Source organism: Eleutherodactylus coqui, chromosome 7 (assembly GCF_035609145.1).
Source record: "Eleutherodactylus coqui strain aEleCoq1 chromosome 7, aEleCoq1.hap1, whole genome shotgun sequence".
Taxonomy (NCBI): domain Eukaryota; kingdom Metazoa; phylum Chordata; class Amphibia; order Anura; family Eleutherodactylidae; genus Eleutherodactylus; species Eleutherodactylus coqui.
Window position 1 is genome coordinate 223,066,252 of NC_089843.1, and position 26,540 is coordinate 223,092,791.

Consider the following 26,540-nt stretch of genomic DNA (forward strand, 5'->3'; position numbering starts at 1 on the left):
GTTAGGGTCAGTTCAGGTAAGGCTGCTCTCACACCGGCGTTAGGGTCAGTTCAGGTAAGGCTGCTCTCACACCGGCGTTAGGGTCAGTTCAGGTAAGGCTGCTTTCACACCGGCGTTAGGGTCAGTTCAAGTAATGCTGCTTTCACACTGGCGTTAGGGTCAGTTCAGGTAAGGCTGCTTTCACACCGGCGTTAGGGTCAGTTCCAGTAATGCTGCTTTCACAGCGGCGTTAGGGTCAGTTCAGGGTTTCTGTCTCTGCTCCAGTTTTGGAGGAGAAAAAGTAAAAGAAAATGGAAAAAAACTGATTTTTTTCCCCATTTGATTTCAATAAGATTTAAAAAAAAGCAAAAACAAATGGCCAACTGAGAGAACAGAGAAATGGCGCGGTCTGCAGCATTAGTTTTCCATTAAAAACAGAAACCAGACAGAATGAAAGCAAACTGAAGCCTTCCAATTTTTTTAAACCCCGTTGAAATCAATGGGGCAAAAGAGGATCTATTTTTGGGTTTTATATCAGTTTCTGTCCTCCAAAAACTGAGCAGAGAGACGGAAATCCTGAACTGACCCTAACGCAGCTGTGAAAGCAGCCTAAGGGCTCAGTCAGACCAGCATTTTGTGTTGTGCATGTTTTTTGTGTCTGCCATTCGCATCTATTAGAACCAATGCTTTTCAATGGCAGCGGACAAATGTCCGAGATTTACCTGCGCCAAAAATTTGCACCGGTAAAACATTTGTGCTGTGGCAGGGGAATTCTTTATCCCCATGGGGAGTCCCCTTGTCATGGGAACTATGACAATTCTGTGACAGTGTTCAGTGATGAGGGGACTCCATGTGGGGATGAAGAAATCCTCTGTGACAGCTATGGCAGAGGATCGCGATCTTCTCTGTATGTCAGTGGGGTCACCGCTGCTGCCGCCGGCCTCATTGTCTGCAAGGCGAAACCCATGGATGTGACCGCATCCAGTGGTTTCACATCCAAGGAATCCCCTGCTGCAGCTGTCACACAGCTGTTATTTTTCATTGAGATCTGTTACTTTGTAGATAATAATAAGACCGCCGCCGCCGAGTTCTGAAGTCACCGACTTATTATTACGTGTATTCCCCAGACTAATGTCTAGCGTCTGCTTGCTCCACAGCTGCTCATGTCGGTGTCGGCATCATTGGGAAAGAAGGACTACAAGCCGCTCTCGTCGGGGATTTTGCGCTGGCGCAGTTCTCTTATCTCCAGAATCTGCTTTTTTTCCACGGACGTTTGTCGTTTTTACGTATTTCAAACTTTTTTTGCTTCTACAACTACAAGACGTTTGCGAGTCTTATTCACAATTTCTGGTTTGCTTTCTTCAACGGCTTCTCTGCTTTGGTGAGTGATACATTCTATAATACTGAAAACAAATGGGTGTATTGAGGCAGCGGTCCTGGGGGGTCCGACATTTAATCTGTGAAGAGGGGATATTTGCATAGAGTTTGTAGATCAGAAGCCATAACCTTAAAGGGGTTGTCTCGCGGCGAAAGCGAATTTTTTTTTTTTTAAATGGACCCCTGCATTCTGCCCTGTGAAAAAGAAAGCCTGTGTTAGTTTTTAACAAGCACATTGCACTTACCTGCATCAGCGTTCTGCAGCTTCTTCATTTCGTCTTTTAAAGATGGCGCCGCTGGTCTTCTCCCACGGTGCACCGCGGGTCTTCCCATGGTGCACCGTGGAGTTTCTTCTTCTGTCTTCCGCGTTCCACTGCCGATACAGCCACCTCATTGGCTGATCGGCACCACGTGACGGAGGCGGAGCTACGATGACGACGCGCAGACCAGCTCTCCGGCACGAGCGGCCCCATTCACCAGGCAGAAGACCGCACAGCGCAAGCGCGTCTAAAAAAGCAAGAAAACATCAAAATTAGACGGATCCATGGCGACGGGGATGCCAGCAACGGAGCAGGTAAGTGAATAACTTCTGTATGGCTCATATTTAATGCACGATGTATATTACAAAGTGCATTAATATGGCCATACAGAAGTGTATAGACCCACTTGCTGTCACGAGACAACCCCTTTAATAACAGTGATACAATATTGCACAAAGGAGTGTTCCATATTCAAGCAGCCAATGAACAGTCAGCTGTTGTTGTTGATGTGCTGGAAGCAGGAAAAATGGGCAAATCTAAGGATCTGAGCGACTCTGACTAGTTTTGATGGCTGGACCACTGGCAGGTCCTTGATTGTGATAGCACCTTGCACAACTGGTGGACCAGTTCGCAGGCTAATTTCTGTATGTGGGCGGGGAGTCTTGTCTGCACATTAAGGACAGATGAGAAGATTGGGCGACTTTTCTGAAGTGGATTCACGGAAGATCTGCGTTGCCCCCTGTATGTAGTGTACTGTATACAGCGTATGCGTTGGTACTTATGTGGTTGTATTGCAACACCCCAGAGGGGTGACCCGGGCACCTGACTAATGTGAAGAGCTGGGAGGGTGAAGTGCTGACTTGTCATGGCGGCACTGACCAGGCTCTGGTCCCGGAGGGATGACACGCAGCCAAGGCCAGTGTAGTATTGCAGGTCAGCTTAGACACCCCTATGATAGGGAATGCCAATAAAAGGATGGGGAGTAGTAGTACTGATCACTCAAGACGCCACCATTCCCACATACTGTTATGCTATGCAGCGGAGAAAAGAACACAGAGACTTGTGTATAGTACCTCGGGTCCCCAGGAACAGTTAGGGCCCGGTATAACTTTTACTAAATGAATAAAAACTTTTACAACAGGTGTTTAAGGTAAGCCAGGTACAAATCACTTTCAACGTAAGTAGGCCACAGCTCGGAGGTAGGGAGGATACACAGGATGAATATAGCCCTACAGTCCACATTATCTGTATTTTACCGGGTCCTGGATTGGGAGCACTCCAGAGAAGGAAGGGGGTAGGGGTCACTCTGCAGACACTCTGGCAGAAAATTATTGACAGGAAGGCTTAAACAATAAACACTCCGCACGGCAGACGTGTGGGTGTAACTCAGTCGTGTACCTCTGTGCGGTGATCCTAACTTCAGATGGCCGCTCAGGAAAAGCTTGTGATGTGAACTAGTACCTGTACAGAATTATTGTAGGTCTCTCTCTCTCTGTTGCTGGGACTCGCTCCATTTACATCCACTCTCCAAATGCTATGGGATGTCACTCCTCTTCCATCTTCACCTACATGGAAGCTGAAGGTGGTTCCATGCGGCTCTGTGTTGGCACTCTCATGGGTCCCTGAACAAGATGGCACTCACAGACTGAAGATAGAACTCCTTTCCCGCTCTCAGACATTTCTATTTATACCTTCACTTGTACCACATGACAAGACAAACTGATACATTTACATTAACCTCTCAAACGCCGCAGCTGTGCAACACACACAGGATTTGACAAGACAAGCTTTGCACAGTGCATCTATATAGGACAAACATGTATGACATTCATGGGGGGACCAGGATGATGAGCTGGCCCACTACAGTATCACAAAAAGAATGCATTAGAGATTATGTTCATCGTTCAGATAATCTGGATTCTCATAGTCCCTCTAATATCTACACAATTTTGCAGCATACATTGTGGCGAATGTCCTGCTTTCGTGAGGGGCGGTGACTTGGAGGCGCGTTCTTCTGGATTTTTATGTAAAACACCACATATCCCTCTGGTTTACATTTTCGTCCGGATTGAACTTTGCACTATTGGCGCTATATATTCTATTTTGTTTTTGTATAGTTTTTAACATAAATGGATTTACGGTTCATTTCATTCTAAACACCTTTGCACCAACGTATGTCAGGTCTACATGCAAGTACAGGCTGTGCTTCTAGATCCCAGCTTGTAGGGTAGGGAGTAAAGACCCATTTATGGTCTGAAACATGTCAGACAGAAGGGCTTTCTTCTTACTCTTATGTTTGTCATCACTATATTGCATCAATAGAATTTGCCCAGAAAACCTCCTTAAGTGGATCAAGGGGGGCCAGATAAATTAAAAAAACAAAACCAGCTTATACTCACCTCACCCGACTCCCCACATGTCCCACCACAACAGCTCCAGGTCTGCAGCCGCCTGCTTATGGGATGCAAGATGTGCTGCAGCTAATTGCAGACACCAGCACTTGAACGCTGATTGGCTGCAGCAGCCTGTGATGTCCAGTACACAGGCTTCAGCAGCCTGTAAGCACAGATTGGGCACGGAGCAGGGAGCTGCGTGGACCCAGGAGAGGAGCAGAATTTTGTTTTCTCTTGTCGCATTGCAAGAGACATAACTCCCTGCCTAAGCCATATGAGGGTTTGTATTTTTGGGATGAGTTGTATATTTGGGGTGCATGTAATGTATTATAGAACTTTTGTTACGTTTTTTGGGGAGGGGGGTGGAAAAAAATTCAGAAATTCTGCCATTATTTTGGGGTTTTATTTTTACAGCTTTCACCATTCAGGAAAAATCACCCGATGACTTTCTTATCTGATCAGTATATATCAGCATTGTTATTGTACGAGTAGCGCAGCTCTGTGAGGGCTTGTTTTTTTTTCCGTACCATTTTGAGGTCCATTTGACCTTTTTGAATTGCTTTTTTATTGTGTTTTTCAGGCATCTAACAAAAGAAAAACAATTGTGGCGGTAGTTTTAAAAAAATTTTTTACAGCGTTCACCATGCATGATTTCATTGCCTGGTTCGTTCCAAACGTGGTAATATCTATTCAAAAAGTAAAAGTGTGTATTTTTTTAAACTGGATTTTCTAAAAATAAAGTTTATTGAACTTTTTTTGATGATATTTTTTAGTCCCTGAAGGGGACTTTGAAGATGCAATCGCTAGGGTAGTACACTGCATTACTTATGTACTGCAATCTAATAAATCAATGGCGACAGCCTATTAGGTTCTGCCAAAGGCAGTTACATGGCAGACATGGGGGCTTCTGTCAGGCTAGCATGGGAACCCATTGTTACCTTGCAATCGCACTGCAAAGTGCCAATAGGTGACAGAGGGATTCTCCACCCCTGTCATCTGCTTACATGCTGTAGTTGATATTGATTACGGCATGTAAGGGGTTAAACTACCAGGATATGAGGTGCATTCACTCCTGGCAGTTAGAGCAGGAGCTTGGCTAAGAGGTAACCCAGTTTAGCTTGTACCAACCCAATAACAACACTTTGCCACTGGCGTAACTATAGGGGATGCAGGGGATGCAGTTCCACCCAGGCTCACGAGCGTTAGGGGGCCCATAGCCTCTTTTCTCCACATAGGGAGCCCAGTACTATGAATAAAGCATTATAGTTGGGGGCCCCATTAGAGATTTTGTATTGGGGCCCAGGAGCTTCACGTTACGCCCCTGCATTAAGGGGTTAAGTGAAGTTGGGGGGCCCCAAGATAAACTTTTGCACCCGGGCCCATGAGCCTTGAGCTACGCCCCTGCACCTTGCCATCAAGCAGTGACAGAACTTTTTGTCCCAGGGCACACTTTGTCAAATCCATGAAATAATGTTAAGTAATGGAATTGACGGAAGGCAGTGGCTTGATGCATTATGGGAAATCACCCCAAAATCAATATTATTGTAGTGACCCAGTACATCACCCTGGTCCCCTCCATAAATGTCATACATGTTTGTCTTGTGTTGATGCACTTTGCAAAGCTGTCCTGTCATTTTCAGTATGTGTGTTGGACAGCTGCAGCGCTTGAGAGGTTAACTGTCAATAAAATCCAAAGCCTGCATGTAAATGTATCAGTCTGTCATGTCATGTGGTGTGAGAGGAGGTATAAATGAGCGATCAGCTTGCGCTGTAAAGGCACATAACGATTATCGCTCAAAAGATGTCTTAGGTCATTACTCCTCTATTTACCTGAGCTGGAGACCACCATTCACTGCTGGCCCCCTGGTGTGAGCACATCCTGTTTCTGCTCAGCTCAGTCTACTTGTACCTCCTCAACTCTCCGGTGCGTTGGTCCAGTGAGTCCACAACCCTGTGTACCTAACGAGATCTATCAGAGGATATACATTCAAAACGAATGACCATCCTGCAATATTAGAGATCTGCAGTCCACATAGTGGGACAGAGTCACTCAGCGGCTCGCTCTAGACAGAGGCATCAAAGCAGATTTACCCCATATTGGTGTAAAATTTATATCACATGCATAAGAGATTGTTATGTTTGTGTGGGCAAATAAGCACCAGACCCACACTAACGGGACCGAAGGACACGGGTTAACACCAAGGGACCGAAAACGAATTCAGGCTGGACGTGCTGACGATAACACCAACTGGACAGAGAACTCCACACCGCGGCCTGGACTCATGGGCAGCCATAACATAGGAAAAATGAACAACACACTCACCAACCATTCTCACATGCTAAAGCAGATGGTAAATCTAAATATAAAAACGAGGGAATAGTTTGTACATTGCCCAATGAACTTAAGCCGTGAGGCCGCGATCAAGGCTCCTCATGTCTTGCGGTCCCTACTCTAACAAGGCACATGATCCAGCAGCATCAGACACCGTTCACACAGCATGCAGCAACAGCACAAACAACAGGACACAAGTCACGCCGCAAGCTGTGCAGAACAGACAACAGGACACCAGTTAAACAGCAAGCTGCTACACAGAAATAACAGGACACAACCTGTGTTTGTCTTGTGTGATAATCAAGCTACTGTGAGTGTGATGTGTGGGGATCATAATGGATGTACCATGTAGCAAAACTGTGTGGCACATTGCGCCACCAGAAACACTGGTACTATAATTTCCTAATAATTACTAGTATAATTATGTACAGGAAATACCCAGGTTATACCAGCATGCTTCATATCACTATATATAGCAGATATACATCCCCTGTACATACTGATGTAGATGTAACCTGGATATGTCCTGTACATAATTAAATGTACAGCTGGTATAAAGTATACCACCTAAACATGCGAGTTTACATGCAGTACATGGTACATACCTCATTGTACTGCTTCTCCACTCTCCTCCTCGGGTCCCGACACTGTTGCTTCACGGCTGGCCAGACATCCATCCTGACCCCCACACATCAAACACAGCTCTACTACATCCTTCCGGACTACCCACATCACACACAGCTCTACTACATCTTGACCCCCACACATCACACACACACAGCTGTGCTATATCCATCCTGATCCCCCCCCCACATTACACACAGCTCTACTACATCCATCCTGATCCCCACACATCACACACAGCTCTACTCCATTCATCCTGACCCCATACATTACACACACAGCTGTACTACATCCATCCTGACCCCCAGACATCACACACAGCTCTACTACATCCATCCTGATCCCCAAAAATCACACACGGCTCTACATCTTGACCCCCACACATCATACACACAGCTCCACTACATCCACCCTGACCCCCACACATCACACACAGCTCCACTACATCCACCCTGACCCCCACACACCACACACACAGCTCCACTACATCTACCCTGACCCCCACACATCACACACACAGCTCCACTACATCTACCCTGACCCCCACACATCACACACACAGCTCCACTACATCCACCCTGACCCCTACACATCACACAAACAGCTCTACTACATCCATCCTGACCCCCACAAATCACACACAGCTCCACTAAATCCATTCTGATCCCCACACATCACACACAGCTCTAATACATACATTCTCATCACTTCAGCTCATCCAGCAGGGATCACAACCAACACAGCCAAGTCCTACATCCACTGGTCATGTGGTCCCTGACTCCTCGCACACAGGTAATGACATTACCGTGACATCACATGTCCTGGAAGCTGTCTTGCTTTGCAGGTCTGTGTGTCCCCTCATGTCAGGACTGCCGCGGAGGATTTACCACACTAAGGGGCAGTGCAGGCTCTGTGAGGGGCTTCTGGCAGACTGGGCTGTACAGGGAAGCTCCTCTGGGGCCAGTCATACACACGTGGCCCTGCGTAGAGCGCACACAGGGCTGCTCGCAGGCACTCGTACTCCTGCAGCAGCTTCATAGCGTGCAGCTGCAGTAGTAGCTACTCCACCTGCTGCCGCACCCTGCAGCACCGCTGCCAAGTTGTTGCGTGCCCGGACCACAGCTGACCAATTCCTGATGAATCTTGGTCATGTTAGTATGCTGAAAAATATTTTTCACAATTTTTTTTTCCCTTCAATCAATAGATTGGATGCGACTCTTGGTTTCTATTGTGGAACGCCATTATGTTTACTCTGTATCCAGCGCTCTACATCGGGATTATAGACAAGGTAAGTTGGGAATCCCTAACATTGTCCCTGGGCCACTCAGCAGTTGGTGACATCTTGTATGAAGGCTGCTGGGAAATCCTAAATACTAAAGAATCTGTAAAAGAGTGAACCTCCATCTCCGGGTCAGAATTCTGTAATCACCAGACATTTCTGCTTCTGTTTTTCCTTTTTTATTAAACTATTTATATATACATGTAATACAGCGCTGGATTGTCCGCCGCAGCGCGGTGCCGCTAGCTTGATTTACTGCAAGAAAATCGGGCTGAAATACAGCTTTTTAAAGCTATGGCTACTGGGGGGGTGGGGGTGGGGGGGGACTTTTGGCATACTGGGATGCATCTGCTTATGGTGTCTTTTTCTTATCTAGGATTTTGATAGTAAAACCAGTCTGAAGAATCCACACCTGTACATCAGAGGGAAGCGGGGCACACCTCTGCCCACGAAGATCATTGTGTACATCCTCTATGGCGTCTACACGTCCTTGGTTATGTTTTTTACTGCCTATTTCGGGTTCTATGATACTTCTGGACCCCCGCGCACATACAGCTATCATGTGTTCGCATATGTTGTATCTAACATCTATATTCTGGCTGTCATAGCTGAGGTAAGGAAACCATTGATGTATCCGTGTAGCAGCGCGCTGTAGGAATAGTTTAATGCGCACCTCTCACTATACTGTGCCGCCTTCTATAAGGGCTTCCAGACTTTAGACTCGTTCATGCACGAATACACTCCGCAGCAGCGAGCGTTTTTGCACGTGCGCTTGTCTGTGGAGGCCCTCAGAGTAGCATATAATAGGGACAGGTCAGCAATACTTAGTGTCCAGATGGCACGAAAAAAAAAATATTTTGTCGATTGGCTAATGGCAGCTAACAGAAGGAATCTCCCGCAGACGGGTGGAAATTACACGGCGGGATTTCCTGCAGAATTTCCGCTTGTGCCCGCTGCCATAGCATTGCAGTAGATAATGCAATCTTATGCAGACAGCCAGCTTAGAAAACAACTCATGGAGGAAAATGAAGGTGACTAAAGATCCTTTTACACGCAAATGAAGATGATTAAAGAAACTTAAACTTTATGCAAATACATTGCTAAATCTTTAAATCTTTCGGCCATTTGAAAGATTAATTATCTTTGCGTGTAAATGTCTGTTCTCTGACGATCCGACCAATGGAACCCCAAGCAATCCAGAGTCTGACACACCTGAGTGTCCCATTTGCATGGAGTGGTGTTGTACATGCTCAACGCTGCTCCCTTGTCTTTTATTTGAAGGGGGAAGAGGGAAATTTCCGAGTGTAATCTCTGCCTGTCCCACAGAAGTGAATAGGACGGCAGTCGAGTATATGAGGCACTCGAGTATGCCAGTCTGGGGGTCTCTGAGGGTTCCAGTTTTCGTATTCCCCAGCGATCAAACATTTATCCCCTATCCTGTGGGTAAGGAATAAATATCTGTAGCAAAACCTTTTCAAAGTGAATGGAACTGAGCTGCAAAACCACACGCAACCTGTGGACAAGCGTGGCGCTGTTCTTGACTAAAGCAGCTAGGACTTTATAAAGTAGTCTTAATGTTTTTCTAACCCAATGAGATTAACGCCGTAACTAATGACGCATCCCTTTCCTGTATTAGAACTATACCAAAGTGAATAAACGCTCAGGGTACACACGCCTTAAGCAGAGTGAGCTATATACTTGCCGTGGCTTCACTCTACGTATCTGAGGAAAACGGATAACCGTCTTTAAGTCTGGTTCTTGATTTCCTTGGTGCACCCAGATACGAACTAATTTGGAACCCAAGGCCTGAAAGGTTATGTGACTGTCTAGCGGTCCTTAACAACTGGCGTAGTCGGCAGGATCAGATTAATAATGAATTTGCTTGAAGAATATCACATTCCAAATATTAATAGGTGTTTGTAGATTATTCGGCCCTGTTGTAATTCATGTCTCTGTTATTGGCACTGATATCTTACAGGCCTTATCTGCATCCATCAGTGCCAATAACAGATACATGAATTACAACATAAAGTAGTATTTTATTTTTGTATTTGTTTTATCAACTTTTCACATGACTGATCTGAGAATCTGAACACATAAGGGGAGGCTGTCAGATACGACTTTTATGTGCAACTTTTGGTCCAAGTTCTGATCTGTTAGGAGACAAATTCAGCAAGAAAAGTCGCTCGCTGTATGTTAAATTAGGAGGAAATGGCTTCTTTCTCTGTGGTGTGAAGGTTGGAGCTGGAAACACCTCAGCCCTGGAGTAGCGCGCTGTAAATCAGGTCTCAACCCCCGGCCACAGATTTAGATATAAAGTGAGGTGACCCGGCATTAATAATAGTCTCATGTTGGACATTTCATGTAGACTGAAAAACCTTGTGTTCTAGACCAAAATGTAGGCGCCTGAGCTTTCATAACTCTCCGCCACCGGCTTTCTATTGCCATCGTTAACGCTGTCCCGTATGGATTCTGTTCTGTCCCATGTAACGTTGCTTTCTCTTTCTCCTTCAGGCTCTGGTATTAATGTCATCGTATACGCTGCTCGCGTTACTCGCTGTTGTGCTCTCTCTCATCAATTACCTTGTTGTCTCCATCCTCTGCACACTGCCGTCAGCGTACGCTTCAAGCGCGGTGAACTTCAACTTCCTAGGTAGATATTTCATCTTACTCTGTTACTTACGTATCGTTGCTCTCAGTCAGCGCTCCGCACACTTGTGGTTTTTTCACCCGATTGTCAATGGGAGTTTCTAATATTAAAAACGCATCACGCAAAAATCGCAGAGCCCAAACTTGTGATGCAATCTTAACATTAGAAAGTCCCATTGACATTCGCGTAAAAAAAACACTGAGATATCGCAGCATTAAAAAACCGCAAGTGTGTGCGAGCCCCAAGAGAAACGAAACAATATTCGGGCAGATATGATGCTTTTTAATGCTAACAAACACCCCCACAGAAATGACATCATGAATGGCTGTGATTGGCTAATGCCAGACTAAGTTAGCCAATCAGAGCATTAGCTTTTTGGAGGCGGGACATTCAAGCCTCACTTGCAGAAAGCAATGCTCTGCCAGCATGCACGGGGGAGCGACAGCCTGCAGCAGCACCACGGGAGGTGAGTATTCTTTTTTTTTTTTTCGGACACTGTATACCCGGTGTATAAGACGACCCCCGACTGCAGAGCAGATTTTTCGGGGTTAAAAGGTCGTCTTATACGCCAGAAAGTGCGGTATATTTTTTAGCACCATTGCAGCAGCCAGATGGTGGTTGTCGGTGAATATTCATTTTACAGCTCCTCTTTGGTGACTCTCATGCAGGGTTTTACCTGAAAAAATGTGTTTTAATTAATTCCATTTTCTTGGCATGTTTCTTTTTCTAACATTTTGCACGCCTAGAAACCAATTTTGCTGCTCTGACCCCAGTGTATTGGCTGACAGACCTCATTAACATCAATGGGAAAAATTGTGTAAAAACTTGTGGGCTGCTTTTTCTCATGTTGCCCCTCATTAAAAAGAAGCATTCAGGGCTGAGGCTGAACCTATGTGTTTTTGGAAAAAATTGCACTTACTCTTTTCAGAGCTCAATTCTCAAACACCTATGGGGTGAAACACACTTCCCATTGAAGGGTGTAGTTTCAAAAATGGCTCCTTTTGGGGGAGGGGGGTGTTTTTTCTGTCTTAGTATCTCAAGGCCTCTGCAAACCTAAAATGATGCCTGGAAAATGTCCTAATAAAAGGGAGGCCCCAATAGCCACGAAGTGCGCCTTCATTTCTGAGGCCTGTTGCACACTGGGGTCATAGGTGAGATATTTACGAAAACTGCAGATTCAGAGTAATATTGAGATTCGTTAACCTGCTAACTCTTGTTGTTTTACTGAAAAAGATGTAAAATAAAAATTTGCAAAATAAGAAAAAAAATAATTTTGAAATCTTTCTTCTTTGCTTTATTTCCTGTTAAACACCTAAATAGCTAATACTACTGTGAAACTTTTGAGGCATCAGGTGATTTATGGGTGTTTTCTAATATATAGGCCCCTCAAAGTCCATTTAGGGGAAATATAAAAACAAAAACAATCACAGAAAACGGCCGTTACTTACTAAGTGAGGAGTGCATATAGACGCATCCTCCTCTCACCATGCAGGTAGCTGACTACCAAATGAGGGAGCAAATTACACCTGTGAGGGACACTGATGACACAGCCACTCGCACAGCCTCTTAATATAGAGGGGCGTGGCTGCTTGGTGTATACTCCCACACAGAGTAGATACAAAGTGGCAGACCATTCTGATACATGTAGTGCACCATGTAGACCAGCAACCTATTAATGACGCCATGATAATTCGGCGGGTTGCCCTGCATTTCCATCAGTGAACCACATTGGTACTGCCACCCTGGGCTCCCCCTGGAGTCTTAATGCCACACTGCATGTGAATAATAGATAATAAATGCAAGGCATTGGTTGGATGTTGGCCAAGATACATGAGCCCACTAACCACGTCAAGGTTCCTTGCGTTGTAGTGGGTCCCTACACTAATATAAATGCTTCACAGAAGGGGAAATCAAGAATTAAAAACAATCACAGAAAACGGCCATATACTTACTGACTAAGGAATGCATATAGATACATCCTCTCACCATGCAGGAAGCAGACTATCAAATGAGGGAGCTAATTGCACCTATGAGGGACACCGATGAGACAGCTCGTCAGCATGGTGCACTACATGTATCAGAAGGTCTGCCACTTTGTATCTACTCTGTGTGGGAGTATACACCAATCAGCCACCCCCTCTATATTAAGAGGCTGTGTGAGTGGCTGTCTCATCAGCGTCCCTCACAGATGCAATTAGCTCCCTCATTTGGTAGTCTGCTGCCTGCATGGTGAGAGGATGCAGCTATCTGCCTTCCTTAGTCAGTAAGTATATGGCCGTTTTCTGTGATTGTCGTAATCCGTTTAGAACTAAATAGGTCCTTTAAAAATAGGTTTGGGAAATTTTCTTCAAAATTTGAGAAATTGACCTTTTTGATGGTCAAATAAATACATTAACACTTATGAAATCATGCCGGCATAACGGGGACATAGATTGAGTGTTACTTAAGCCATTTGTGTGGTTGGAGTATTTTTTTTATACAAAGAAAAAATAAAAGTATAAAAATTGATCATTTTCAACATTTTCCATACATTTAGTTGTTTTTTTTTTATAATTAAAGACAAAAGATATTGACCGATATGTAGCACTAATATGAAGTACAAACAGTCCCAGAATCTCTTGGGTGTAAGTAAAAGCATTCTAAAGTTGTTACCAAATAAATGAACATGTTTAATTGGAAAAATGGGTCGTGGTCAGGAGGCCGACGCTGACTGTAGGGGTTAAAGGTGGCACTGCAAGCCCATCTACACTGCAGACTTTTTTGCAGTGTACAGATGAGATTCCCTGCAATGCCATGTCCATGGCTCATACTGTAATGTGCAGACAGAATACCGCATGTCAATGAGAGACCTCATTGTGAACATTCGCACTGTGTTATACTAACACCTCTCCCTTCTGTGCAGGCGCCATGCTCCATTCCATCAGCAGTGGATACATGTGGCTCATATATCTGTTTGGAGTCGTTGTAAACCTTATCCCTTCTCTTTTCTTTCGCTCGTGGTGCAGATTAATAAGTCCGAATCAATTGGTAAGTCCATCCCATGCATAATGAGATATCATTGAAGTAGCAATATTTCTCTTACAGGTGAAAACAGAATTATTCAACCCTGACTGCAAATTAGCTTTATTTGCTGAATTTACAAACTTTCAGCTATTTGCAAACAAAAAAATCAAGATCAATTAAGAACAATTTAAATAGCTAATCACAACTAATATAACATGCAGTTTCTCCAAATTCCTCACATGGAGCCCCTCTTTGTGTTCCCTCGCAGAAACAGAGCTGCTCAGTGATTGTCTTACAGTATTACCTCTAAACAACAGTGATGACCCCCAGTGATCACAGGTGGCGTTGGGGGGGCCGAGCGCAGACCTCACCCGGTTGAGGGAGACAGCGGGGTTGAGTAGATGGTTGTCACGGGTGGCTCTACTGCTCCACTCCATGGATCGGCTGCAGCCTGGCTCAACCACTCGCCGGTTACAAGTGGACATAGACAAATAGCTCGTGACTAGAGATGAGCGAGCACCAAAATGCTCGGGTGCTCGTTACTCGGGACGAAATTATCGCGATGCTCGAGGGTTCGTTTTGAGTAACGAACCCCATTGAAGTCAATGGGCGACCCGAGCATTTTTGTATATCGCCGATGCTCGCTAAGGTTTTCATGTGTGAAAATCTGGGAAATTCAAGAAAGTGATGGGAACGACACAGCAACGGATAGGGCAGGCGAGGGGCTACATGTTGGGCTGCATCTCAAGTTCACAGGTCCCACTATTAAGCCACAATAGCGGCAAGAGTGGGCCCCCCCCCCCCCTCCCAACAACTTTTACTTCTGAAAAGCCCTCATTAGCATGGCATACCTTAGCTAAGCACCACACTACCTCCAACAAAGCACAATCACTGCCTGCATGACACTCCGCTGCCACTTCTCCTGGGTTACATGCTGACCAACCACCCCGCACGACCCAGTGTCCACAGCGCACACCAAAGTGTCCCTGCGCAGCCTTCAGCTGCCCTCATGCCACACCACCCTCATGTCTATTTATAAGTGCGTCTGCCATGAGGAGGAACCGCAGGCACACACTGCAGAGAGTTGGCAGGGCTAGGCAGCGACCCTCTTTAAAAGGGGCAGGGCGATAGCCCACAATGCTGTACAGAAGCAATGAGAAATATAATCCTGTGCCACCGCCATCAGGAGCTGCACACGTGGGCATAGCAATGGGGAACCTATGTGCCACACACTATTCATTCTGTCAAGGTGTCTGCATGCCCCAGTCACACTGGGGTTCTTTAGAAGTGGACACATGCAGTTACAACTCTGTGTGGACCGACAGCATGGGTGGCTCCCTGGAACCCACCGGCTGTACATACAGAAGAGAATACAAATCACATAGAATTACTGAGTAGCAGATATAAAACTTGTATGAAAGATGCAGAAAATGTTTAATACAGTATCCTACATGATCACTTAAGTCTGCTTACCTCCAAGCCGAGTCCATTCACAAACCATTCAAGGCCCAGAAAGTTGACGGCGATGTCTGCATCCCCACTATACACCAGGATGCGATACTTCTGCAGAGAAGGATAAATAGCAGATAATGGCTGTCCAAAAAAAATTGTGCAACAGTGCAAAAAGCAGCCTCCACAGTACTGCACACGGTTAGATGTGGCCCTAAGAAGGACCGTTGGGGTTCTTGAAGCCTAAAATCACTCCTAACGCTCTCCCTATAGCAGCTCCGGCATCAGCAGCACTTTCCCTGATCTCTGTCAGAATGCATCTGTGGCGAGCCGCGGGAGGGGCCAATTTATATACTCGGGTGACACCTGATCTCCCCAGCCACTCACTGCAGGGGGGTGGTATAGGGCTTGAACGTCGCAGGGGGAAGTTGTAATGCCTTCCCTGTCTTTCTATTGGCCAGAAAAGCGCGCTAACGTCTCAGAGATGAAAGTGAAAGTAACTCGAACATCGCGTGGTACTCGTTATGAGTAACGAGCATCCCGAACACGCTAATACTCGAATGAGTATCAAGCTCGGACGAGTACGTTCGCTCATCTCTACTCGTGACGCCAATACCCTTTATCTTAATTATTCTGACTAGAATGATAAAAAAAACTGTCCAGCCAGAAATAGGTTGGTAAACTAAGGGTATAAAGTTTACTAAATTTCCCAATACAGTCCATAAGAAATTCCAAACCATATTCTTACAGTGGCAGCATTCAACATGAACTACTTCTCAGACAGAGGATAATACACCATGTCTCCTTGCTATCCTTCAGGGTGACTAAGAGGTCTTGTCCCGTCTGTGCATGACTCTTCCATCGGGAGTGAAATAGACTCTCTTCCGTGAGGCTCTGTTCTTTTTCCCTTTAGGGGGTGACTCAAGTTTTCCCCTTTGGGTGCTTCTTCTGGACTCCCCTTTGAACTCCCTCTCTTCCCCTCTCTGGTCCTATTTACAAACTCCCCTCTGCCTTTGGGGGTGACTCACAAGACACATGTGGGTAGGGTGTCTCACATCCAGACATATACACGTTAGACATACCAAACACCAGACTTTTAACCTGACAGGGACTCTTCACAAAACCACCTCCTGGCTCCTCAATCATAGGTGACAAAAGGTTTCAATAACGACTTGTGAAAAACCCTATGTACCCTCCAAGTAGCTGGCAATTCAAGTTCAGAAGCCAGCTGATTTACTACCTGCGTGATGACAAAGGGACCCACATAACACGGCGCCAGTTTCAAGGACGGAACCTTCAATTTGCGATTCCTAGACTACAAATATACCTTCTGTCCCATCCTGTACGGTTCAGATACTGACAGACTCCTCCCATTACACAACTGCATACGAGCCCCCGTTGCTTCCAGGTTCTTCAGTACTTCTCTCCATACAACCTGCAGCGCATCTGTGGCGACATCAGCTGCAGGACAGGCAGACAGAGTAGAGATAGCTGTAAGCAAGCGAGGATGCTGACTATATACGCAATGGAATAGAGATACCCCAGTGGAAGAACTATGGTTGTTCAGCGCAAACTCTGCCCACTGATGAGCCTTTTTGCTAGCAAACAACCGTAAATATTGCACTAAATCCTGGTTCTTCCGCTCCGTCTGACCATTAGTCTGCGGGTGGAATGCTGACGAGAAGGAAAGTGACGTTCCCAGGTTCCTACAGAAGGCTCGCCAGAATTGTGCAACAAACTGAACCCAGTGATCAGATACGATGTTCTCGGGAACCCCATGTAGACGAATGAGTTCTTTTACAAAAATCTTGGAAAATTGTATCGCAGAAGGTAGCTTCTTTAACGCCACAAAATGTGCCATTTTTGAGAAGCGGTCTACAACAACTAGGATAGTGGTGAATTTCTGAGACTCGGGTAGATCGGTAATAAAATCAACCGATAAATGAATCCACGGGCGGGAAGGCACTGGTAACTGTCTCATAGGCCCCTCCGGACAACAACTTTTACTGCATGCACAGACAGAGCATCCTTTAACAAAGTCGCGGATCTCCCGAGACATGCCTGGCCACCAGTAGTGTCTAGGACAAAGATCCAGAGTCCCCTGAACTCCCGGATGACCTGCGAGCACAGGTGAGGGAGACTCTTCAATGACTCTGAGACGCAAGGTCTCTGGTACAAACCATCTGCCCTCCAGCACCCCCGAGGCAGCGTCCTGCTGATAATTTTGTAGAGGAGGGACAAGTTCAGATTCTACAGCTGCCACCACCACCACCCCAGGTGACAAGATATTTTCAGGAGCCACTGTCTCACTTTCCAGTGACCTGAAACTCCGTGAGAGGGTGTCCGCCTTCACATTCTTCTCCCCTGGAATATAAGTAACAATGAAGTTAAACCTGGCGAAAAACAACGCCCACCTGGCTTGGCGAACTGAGAGTCTCTTAGCATTGGTGAGATATACCAAGTTTTTATGATCAGTATATACGGCAATGGGATGCCTTGAACCCTCAAGATGGTGACGCCACTCTTCTATAGCCCACTCAATCGCCAATAACTCACCTTTACCCACGCCGTAGTTCCATTCCGCCGAACTGAACTTCCACAAGAAGAACGCGCATGGGCTATACCCAGCTCTTCCACTGATTTCCTGAGACAATACAGCCCCAGCCCCCACCTCAGACGTATTGACCTCAATGAAGAACGGTCGCCGTGCATCAGGCTGTACTAGTACCGGGGCGGCAGTAAATGCCCTTTTGAGATGACTGAAAGCCTCTAAGGCTTCTGGCGACCATCTTACCAAGTCGGCCCCCTTCTTGGCAAGATCGGTCAGAGGTTGTGCAATAACCGAAAAATTCTTAATGAAATTACACAAAAAATTTGCGAACCCTAGGAACCGCTGGAGAGCTTTCAGGTTGTCTAGTCTGAACCATTGGGAGATTGCTGCTACTTTATCAGACTCCATTTGAATCTCCGTGGGAGTAATCACATAACCAAGGAAAGACACTAGTTTAGTACCAAAAATGCATTTCTCCAACTTGACAAAAAGGTTGGTACTCACGCAAACGGGTCAGAACCAGCCTCAGGTGCCACACATGTGAGTCCCAGTCAGGGGGGAGTACACCAGAATGTCATTGAGATATACGACCAAAAATACCCCCAGGAAGTCGTGGACGACCGCGTTCATAAATCCCTGGAACACAGCGGGGGCATTACAGAGTCCGAAGGGCATGACCAGACATTTGAAATGTCCTAACGGGGCGTTGAACGCAGTCTTCCACTCATCTCCCTCTCGGGTGTGAATGAAATTGTACGCCCTCCTGAAGTCCAATTTGGAAAACCAGTGGGCCCCGACCACCTGATTCATTAAATCAGGAATCAGGGGCAAGGAGCACTGGTTCTTCACTGTGATTTTATTCAAAGCCCGATAATCCACACAAGGCCTCAATGCCCCATCCTTCTCTACAAAGAAGAGACCTGCCCCGGCAGGGGAACTGGACGGCCTGCTATGTCGTTTGGCCAGAGACTCGGAGATGTAGAACTTAAGGGCTTCGTGCTCCCGCCCCGACCAATTGAAAATGGCTCCCTTGGGATTGGACTTTCGGGGATCAAATCAATACCACAGTCCCACTCTCTATGGGGAGGCAAAATCTCAGACCGTTTCTTGGAAAATACGTCATGGAAATCAGACAAATACTCGGGAATAAATATGGCATCTGCTGAACACATGGATATAGTAGCTAAGTGACTATGACAGGACAACCCCCAATGTGTCAATTCCCGAGTGGACCAATCACATGAGGGATTGTGCAGTGCTAACCAGGGCATACCAAGCACTACATCAACGGACATCCTTTCCATTACTAAGAACGGCAGATTCTCAGAATGGAGAACACCCACAGTAAACTGTACCATGGGAGTCCTCCATTGTACAACCCCTGTAGACAGAGTGGTGGAATCAATGCTAGTGAAGCGTATGGGTGTCTCCAATGCCAAAAACTCAGCCATCAGGAGTCTGACAAAGCTTAGACTATCCAAATTAGCGGCAGCACCCGAATCAATAAAAGCCTAACTGGACCGAGTGAAATCCTGGAAGCCAGTATGAAAGGGCACCAACAACTTAGGGAGTACCTGTGATCCTAGGCAACCCTCCCGACAGTTGCCTAGGATCTGAAGTTTTCCGCCGGTCTAGACTGATGCTGCATCCGCTTCTGAGGACAGGTTGCTACACGATGTCCGGCTTTCCCACAATAGAGACAGAGACGCTGTGTGATCCGGAACCATCGCACTAGAAGTTGGCCTGGGAGAAAAGGGAGCAGGTCTGCTGGGTTCCCTAGCCTTACGGGCCTGACGTTCCTCTTTTCTAGATCTCAGCCTTCTGTCAGCCTTGAGTGCTAATTCCATCGCATTATTGAGTGTCACAGGAGCGGGATGAGAAATGAGTAGATCCTTGACAGCGTCAGACAGACCCAACAAGAACACATCTTTAAGGGCGCTATCGTTCCAAGAGGTTTCACCAGCATGCAGTCTAAATTTAGAGCAATAGTCCTCTACGCACTGCTTCTCCTGACGAAGGGACATGAGATAAGATACCGCCAACCCCTCACAGTCCGGCTCATCAAAAATACCTCCAAGTTCCCGAAAAAAACAAACCAACTGACTGCAGGCAAGCCGAACTCTCGGGTAAGGAGTAGGCCCAAGTCTGGGGGGGAACCTGAAGTAAGGACATAATCAATCCAACTTTCTGGGATTCTGAGCCAGATGAGCGGGGCCGTATCCGAAAAAAAACAATCTACATGCCTGCTTAAAAACAAAAAACTTGTTCCTCTCCCCTGAAAACACCTCAGGACAAGGACACTTGGGCTCAGGAATAGAAGGGGCGGTAGAAACATGCAGTAACTCCCTCTGCTCCTGGGCCACCATACGACCGGACAGGTCTTGGATTACGACCACCAAATCCTGCAACTGACTTGCGAGGGTACTCATGGCCTCCATTGGAGAGCAAAAAACCCACTGAGCAATTTTAAGGGCCAGTTATTATGTTACAGTATACTGCCCTTGATACGCCAGCCCGGGTTGCCCTAGATCTCACCCGCAACCACTGTCCCTGCCTACTTGCCTCCACTCCTGGCTAACCCCACGCGGGCAACTGGGCGGCGGTCCCTACGCTATCTAGGGACCGAGAGGCAGCACTGGCGTACCTAGATGAAATGGGTAGACTACCGACAGGACAGGCAGATGAAAAAAAAGACCAACACAAAATAATACTGATAGTAGTGAGGCAGATGGAAAAACCTGGCAGATGGTAACACAATAGCAGACAAGCTGACAGAGGCGAGAGACCTACAGATGCAGACTAGCTAGCAACCTGAGGGAAACCAATAACTGGCAGTAATTGCAGTTACTGCCAGACTTTTAAACAGAAGCCTCCGCCCAGAGGTGGAGAGAGAGAGACAGTCAACTCCCCATAGCACATCAAAAGGGAGCTCGTGCATGGCAGCTGCACTCCCAGGTGTGCGCGCGCATGGTGCCGCCAGGACTACCTAGCACGCACTGTGCCGCTAGCCACCAGCACCGCGCCCCCGACAGACGGACCACAAGTTGGGGGGACACGCCCCGACCACAGGACCCAGCACACCGCCGCCACGGGAGGAGCCACAACAGCAGCATGGTAACACCCAGACTGTCCAGCTGAATACAGGATGGTTGGGAGTACTGCACCATGTGTCCAATGCTCAGCCATTTGGTATATAGTTGTCATGTCTGCTTCATGGATGCAATAACTGCAAACCAAAATTTATTCTCTTGGCAATGTTCACAACACACTACCATCAAACTGGCCTGTAGTTCCCGGCTTCTTCTCTACTACCATTCTCATGGATGGGTACAACATTGGCCATTCTCCAGTCATCAGGAACATCATCTATTAAAAGGGACTGGTTACATAGTATGTTAAGCTGAAGGGAGACAATGTCCATCTAGTTCAGCCTATTTACACTTCCCCCTTGTTGATCCAGAGAAAAAACCCAATGAGGCAGAAGCCAATTAGCCCCCAGATCCGTTAGATTGGAGTTCTTTAGGAACTATGGGGTGGAGCTATCTGGACCCATCGCCTTACTCAACTTTAAGCACGGAACATCGGCCTCTAAACCACTGGATGAGAGCCTTATAACTAGAGGGACTACCGGGCCCAAACATATTCTCATCCTTATAACTGGAGGGACTACCGGGCCCAAACATATTATCATCCTTATAACTGGAGGGACTACCAGGCTCAAACATATTATCATCCTTATAACTGGAGGGACTATCGGGCCCAAACATATTCTCATCCTTATAACTAGAGGGACTACCGGGCCCAAACATATTATCCTTATAACTAGAGGGACTACCGGGCCCAAACATATTATCATCCTTATAACTAGAGGGACTACCGGGCCCAAACATATGATCATCCTTATAACTAGAGGGACTACCGGGCCCAAACATATGATCATCCTTATAACTAGAGGGACTACCGGGCCCAAACATATGATCATCCTTATAACTAGAGGGACTGCCGGGCCCAAACATATGATCATCCTTAAAACTAGAGGGACTACCGGGCCCAAACATATGATCATCCTTATAACTAGAGGGACTGCCGGGCCCAAACATATGATCATCCTTATAACTAGAGGGACTACCGGGCCCAAACATATGATCATCCTTATAACTAGAGGGACTACCGGGCCCAAACATAGGATCGTCCTTATAACTAGAGGGACTACCGGGCCCAAACATATGATCATTCTTATAACTAGAGGGACTACCGGGCCCAAACATATGATCATCCTTATAACTAGAGGGACTACCGGGCCCAAACATATGATCATCCTTATAACTAGAGGGACTACTGGGCCCAAACATATGATCATCCTGAATCCCAGCTATTGGAAATACAGAACGAAAGTGGTTATTGACATGGTGAGTGACTGCCTGATCTCCAGTAATGTTATCCTCATTTTTAAAGGGGTTGTCCGAGTTGTAACATCTTTGGACAACCCCTTCTGTGCCCCCTGATGGTGCTTGGTCTCCGTTGACAGCGATCGATTGCTGAGCTCTGTTAGGCCTTTGTCATACATATGCACTTGCTGCGTGCTGACAATCTCCATACCCTATATATGTGCGTAATACGCGCCAAAATACGACATGTCGGGATTTTTTTTTATTGCGCATTTCTTACACAGTACGAGAGGCATAATTAAAGTCTATGGGAGATTGGTAATGTGTATTAGGTGCGCGTAATACACAAAGAGCATACAGGCGTGTGAGAGCGCCTTATTGGTTGCAGCCCCTGTGACTTCCCGTAAAGCGGACATCTCTGCATCTGTAAACAGAGACCAGAGCAGAGGCCCGAGCACCGATGCGGGACACAGTGATTGACAATATGTCTAATTTTTTTTAATATTTTCATTTCTAACTGTATTTCAGGCACCAGAAAAGGGCAGGAAAATGAAAGTACGTTCTGCCTTCCGAAGAGGCGGTTATAAGAGGAGGTCCAGCTACGCCTTCTCCCACACTGAAGGATTTGCAAAGATTGTAACTAGAAAAGAATGTTTACAAAACTGACATTAATAAGATCAGCAAGAAAGCTTCACGTTCTGCCTGAAAAGAAGAGGTTAAACGCGCCAAAATATTTATACTTGGGGATAAACGGGAAGTCTTCAGTTTGAGGACTATAATATTAATGACTTCTGCTTAGGGAACATCATCAATAACTGTTTGGAGGGGTCTGACTCCCGGATGCCCCCTCGGTCAGCTGATCTCCTCCATTGTTTACCGGCAGGGTTGCCCAACTTTTTCTTTCTGGATGAGATTACATGCAGACGAACACAAATCGCATGTGAGTTTTGTGCGTTGCGTGAATATAAACTCCATGAGCGATAGATAGACATAGAGATATTTTTTTTCCCATACAGTGATGCTGCAAGGTAAAGAAAATGCTACATGTCCTATTTTTTTTTGCTTTCCTTGGAACGCATTTCCCATTGCTTTCAATGGGACAGTCAAATCTATTGCATGCTGCGCAATGTGATATTTACCATTGAAAACAATGGGAAACACTTGCCGTTCTTCTGATGCGGCTAAAATACACGCCGGAGGGCGGCTATTGTGAGGCGTTTTGGCCTGAAGAATACCTGGTATCCACAGGTAAAACGCATGTTGACAAGTGCGCTATTGGGCATTGTATCTTGGCGCAGTATCGCGCCCGCTCGTGTGAAGGCAGCCTGACAGTCAGAACTTTTAGGTGAATTTTTTAATAAGACAAAATGGAAACCCATACTAAATCCCGATGTTTATGCGACACATGGCTGCAGACCAGAATACTCATGTGACACAGTAGTAGCCTTTACTGTGAACCAGACATGAACTACAATCATAATAATTTGCACAAGCTCCTTTGGTTTCAAAGAAAAGCACATCTGCTTCCATTTCCTTCAGACATGGGATAAGATTTTTACTTCTGGACATTTGGTAGCACCTAGGCTTGCTGCTGCAGCTCAGGCCTATTCAAGTGAATGGGATTGAGCTGCAATACCTGGCACAACCACTATAACATGTATGGAGCACGCTCTTGGGTTCCTTTTAGTTGTTAAGATCCCAGGATTCAGATCCCCACAATCTGATATTAATGGCCTATAGTCTCAGTAAGCACATTGAGGGCCTCTTCGCAGTGTTTTCCATGATTTTAAAAAGCCAGTTTTTGTTTTTAAGGGCTTAAACAGATGGCCGTGTTTTTGTCTCTTCTTGCGGCCGTAGAAAAGCAAAATGGAATGAAATGCAATGGATTTCAATTGCTTTGTTTTCACTAGCGGGACTCTCGCATGTTAACCCTTTCCAATCCAATTTGTATCCTGGTTTTCCTAGGGGGCTTACTCTTTTTCTCCTTTTATACAACAGCGCTATCTGCTGGCTAAAGCCAGTACTGCATGAGGTGACACGTTGGATAGGCTCCAACAGTAGAGAGGCTGGCAATACACAGTAAGAGAACCCCGACGGACGTCTTCCAACATCGGAGCTGTACAGCATTATATCATAATGTCTTCACAGATCAGACAGTGGATTGGAGAGGGTTAATACTACATGCGAGAAAAGACAGGACTCGCCTATAAAGATGGACCTATCTTCCCGTTTTTTGTTTTTTTTAATTTGCGCTCAGTAGTGCAGAGTTTGAATAGTCAAAAAAAAAAAACTCCCGTACTTCATGCCCTATCATGAGAAAGTGAGAAAGGAAAATCTGTGCTCACCGCCACGCTCTCGCACGGGTCTGCTTCCCATTCAGGCAGACTTCTAACTTGAAAGCAGCTTCACCCCCCCCCCCCCTCCCCCCCGTCCGTGGCCGGCAAGCCATACAAGGGAAATCCAAAAAGAGTAAAAAAGAACTGCTTGTGATAGAAAGTCGTCTCCTTTACTGAATGAAAGTGCCAGTTTACAGACCCTGAAGGACGCGTTTCGGTCCGGTGTGGACCTCGGTCACCTGAGTTTGTATGTCAGACATCACTTCCTTAAAAGCTATGAGTGATTGAAAGCATCGAAGGCAGCTGAAAACTCCTATGTCATCCAAAAGGAGGGGAGAGCTAATAGACAATAATGGATACCTCAGAGAAAGAGCTGCAGTCGTATCAGAAGACGAATGTATAAAGAACACACAAGGAACGCGCTCAATGACAGGGGATACAAAAAGGTTAATGAAATAACACATTGCTGGGATAACAAAAACTATCATTACAGACCTACTTACCGCATTACTTACCTGCATCAAGTGAATTAATGAAGAGCAAGAAAAAGACTAATAAATGTACAGAAGATCGGATCTAAAAGGAAGACCTTTGGGGAGCCGTTAGTATACGGCCAGCATTAGTATACGGCCAGCGTTAGTATACGGCCAGCGTTAGTATACGGCCAGCGTTAGTATCCAAACCGCCTCTCGTTTGAATATCTGTTTTTGATTCGAGTCTCCTGTTGTTCCGTACCAACTCTATACCGTAAGACACAAATGTATCGGTTTCTATTCTGTTTCCCCAACATGTTTGGCAGCACCAGAGTTGCTAACTTCCCGTTTTTTATGTAAGCAGATGTTCCATCATCCGGATGGTGCAACCAACATATTTCACTTTCCATCATATAAACCACATTGGTGGAGTCCCAATTATATAACTTTTTACAGAAAGTTGTTTAGTGCCATCACTAATACCGATCTCTCTTAGATGCCTTGCCACAGGCCACAGCGCTGCCCACCGCAGCAGTAAAAGCCCTTATGTTGCAGCCAGTGTGACCGTTCCTTAACAGGGGATTTAGATAAACTAGGGGATAACAAACCTCCCAGATTTTTCCTTCGTTTAGCTACACATGAGGTTCCCTCTTCAAGTAGGACATCAATTACTTAGTCTTGTTTAAGAAGCGGTAAGTGCTGCAAAAGCAATTTAATTCTGAAAAAATCCCTACTGTAAGCAGTGGAAAAAAATAATTTATTATGGGGATGATGGTATTTCGTGTTGCCAAGACGTTCTGCACGCACCCTCGGTTCACCCTTTTCCACTGCTTTGTCTAGCGTGTCTTTCTTGTAACCTTTTTTTCTAACCTTTGGTAAATGGAATCCTTACATGTAATAAACTCCTGATTGTTGGAGCCCGGTCTCTTGGCTCTTACAGGTTCGCCATGGGGGATCACATTATGGTGTGTCTCGGGTGAGCGCTGGATGCATGAAGTATGGTCTTACCTGTAGTTGGCTTTCTATACAGGCTGCTGTCATTCCTATTTGTCAGGGTATTTCCCTTTAACAACAGCCCAAGAATGGGGTCTCATTTAGTGGGTAGAGATTGTAAAATATAGGTTGAATTCATTATTATTTATATTTTCACCAAACTTTTTTAGAACCACATCAGCCTGTGCTTCATGCAAAGTATCCTTCCATATGATGAGAATATCATCAATATGTCTATTATACCGCACCATGTGGCAGCGAGCGTATTAGCGTGTGCCCGCCTGTTTAAGCCCCAAGTGTAACATGAGTTTTAACCCTTCACAATCCAATTTTGGATTCAGGGTTTCCTAGGGGGCTTTCTCTTTCTGCCATTATACGATGGCGCCATCTGCTGGCTAGAGCCAGTACTGCAGTATGTGACATGCCTGAGAGGGCCCTAACAACAGAGCGGCC

The 26,540-nt window shown here is 46.0% G+C and overlaps 1 protein-coding gene across 2 annotated transcripts in view; it reads left to right on the top strand.

Annotated features, from left to right (window-relative positions):
- The window catches only part of LOC136573210 (phospholipid-transporting ATPase IK-like), a 170,370-nt gene extending 144,359 nt beyond the window's left edge, over window positions 1–26,011 (top strand). For both annotated transcript variants that reach the window (XM_066574490.1, XM_066574489.1), the window contains 6 exons: window positions 1,137–1,360; window positions 8,170–8,253; window positions 8,621–8,857; window positions 10,759–10,897; window positions 13,797–13,921; window positions 22,814–26,011. In XM_066574490.1, coding sequence (XP_066430587.1) covers window positions 1,137–1,360; window positions 8,170–8,253; window positions 8,621–8,857; window positions 10,759–10,897; window positions 13,797–13,921; window positions 22,814–22,951 — 947 coding nt within the window. In that variant the 3' untranslated portion in view covers window positions 22,952–26,011. The remainder of the gene's footprint in view (window positions 1–1,136; window positions 1,361–8,169; window positions 8,254–8,620; window positions 8,858–10,758; window positions 10,898–13,796; window positions 13,922–22,813) is intronic.
- Window positions 26,012–26,540: the final 529 nt, after the last annotated feature.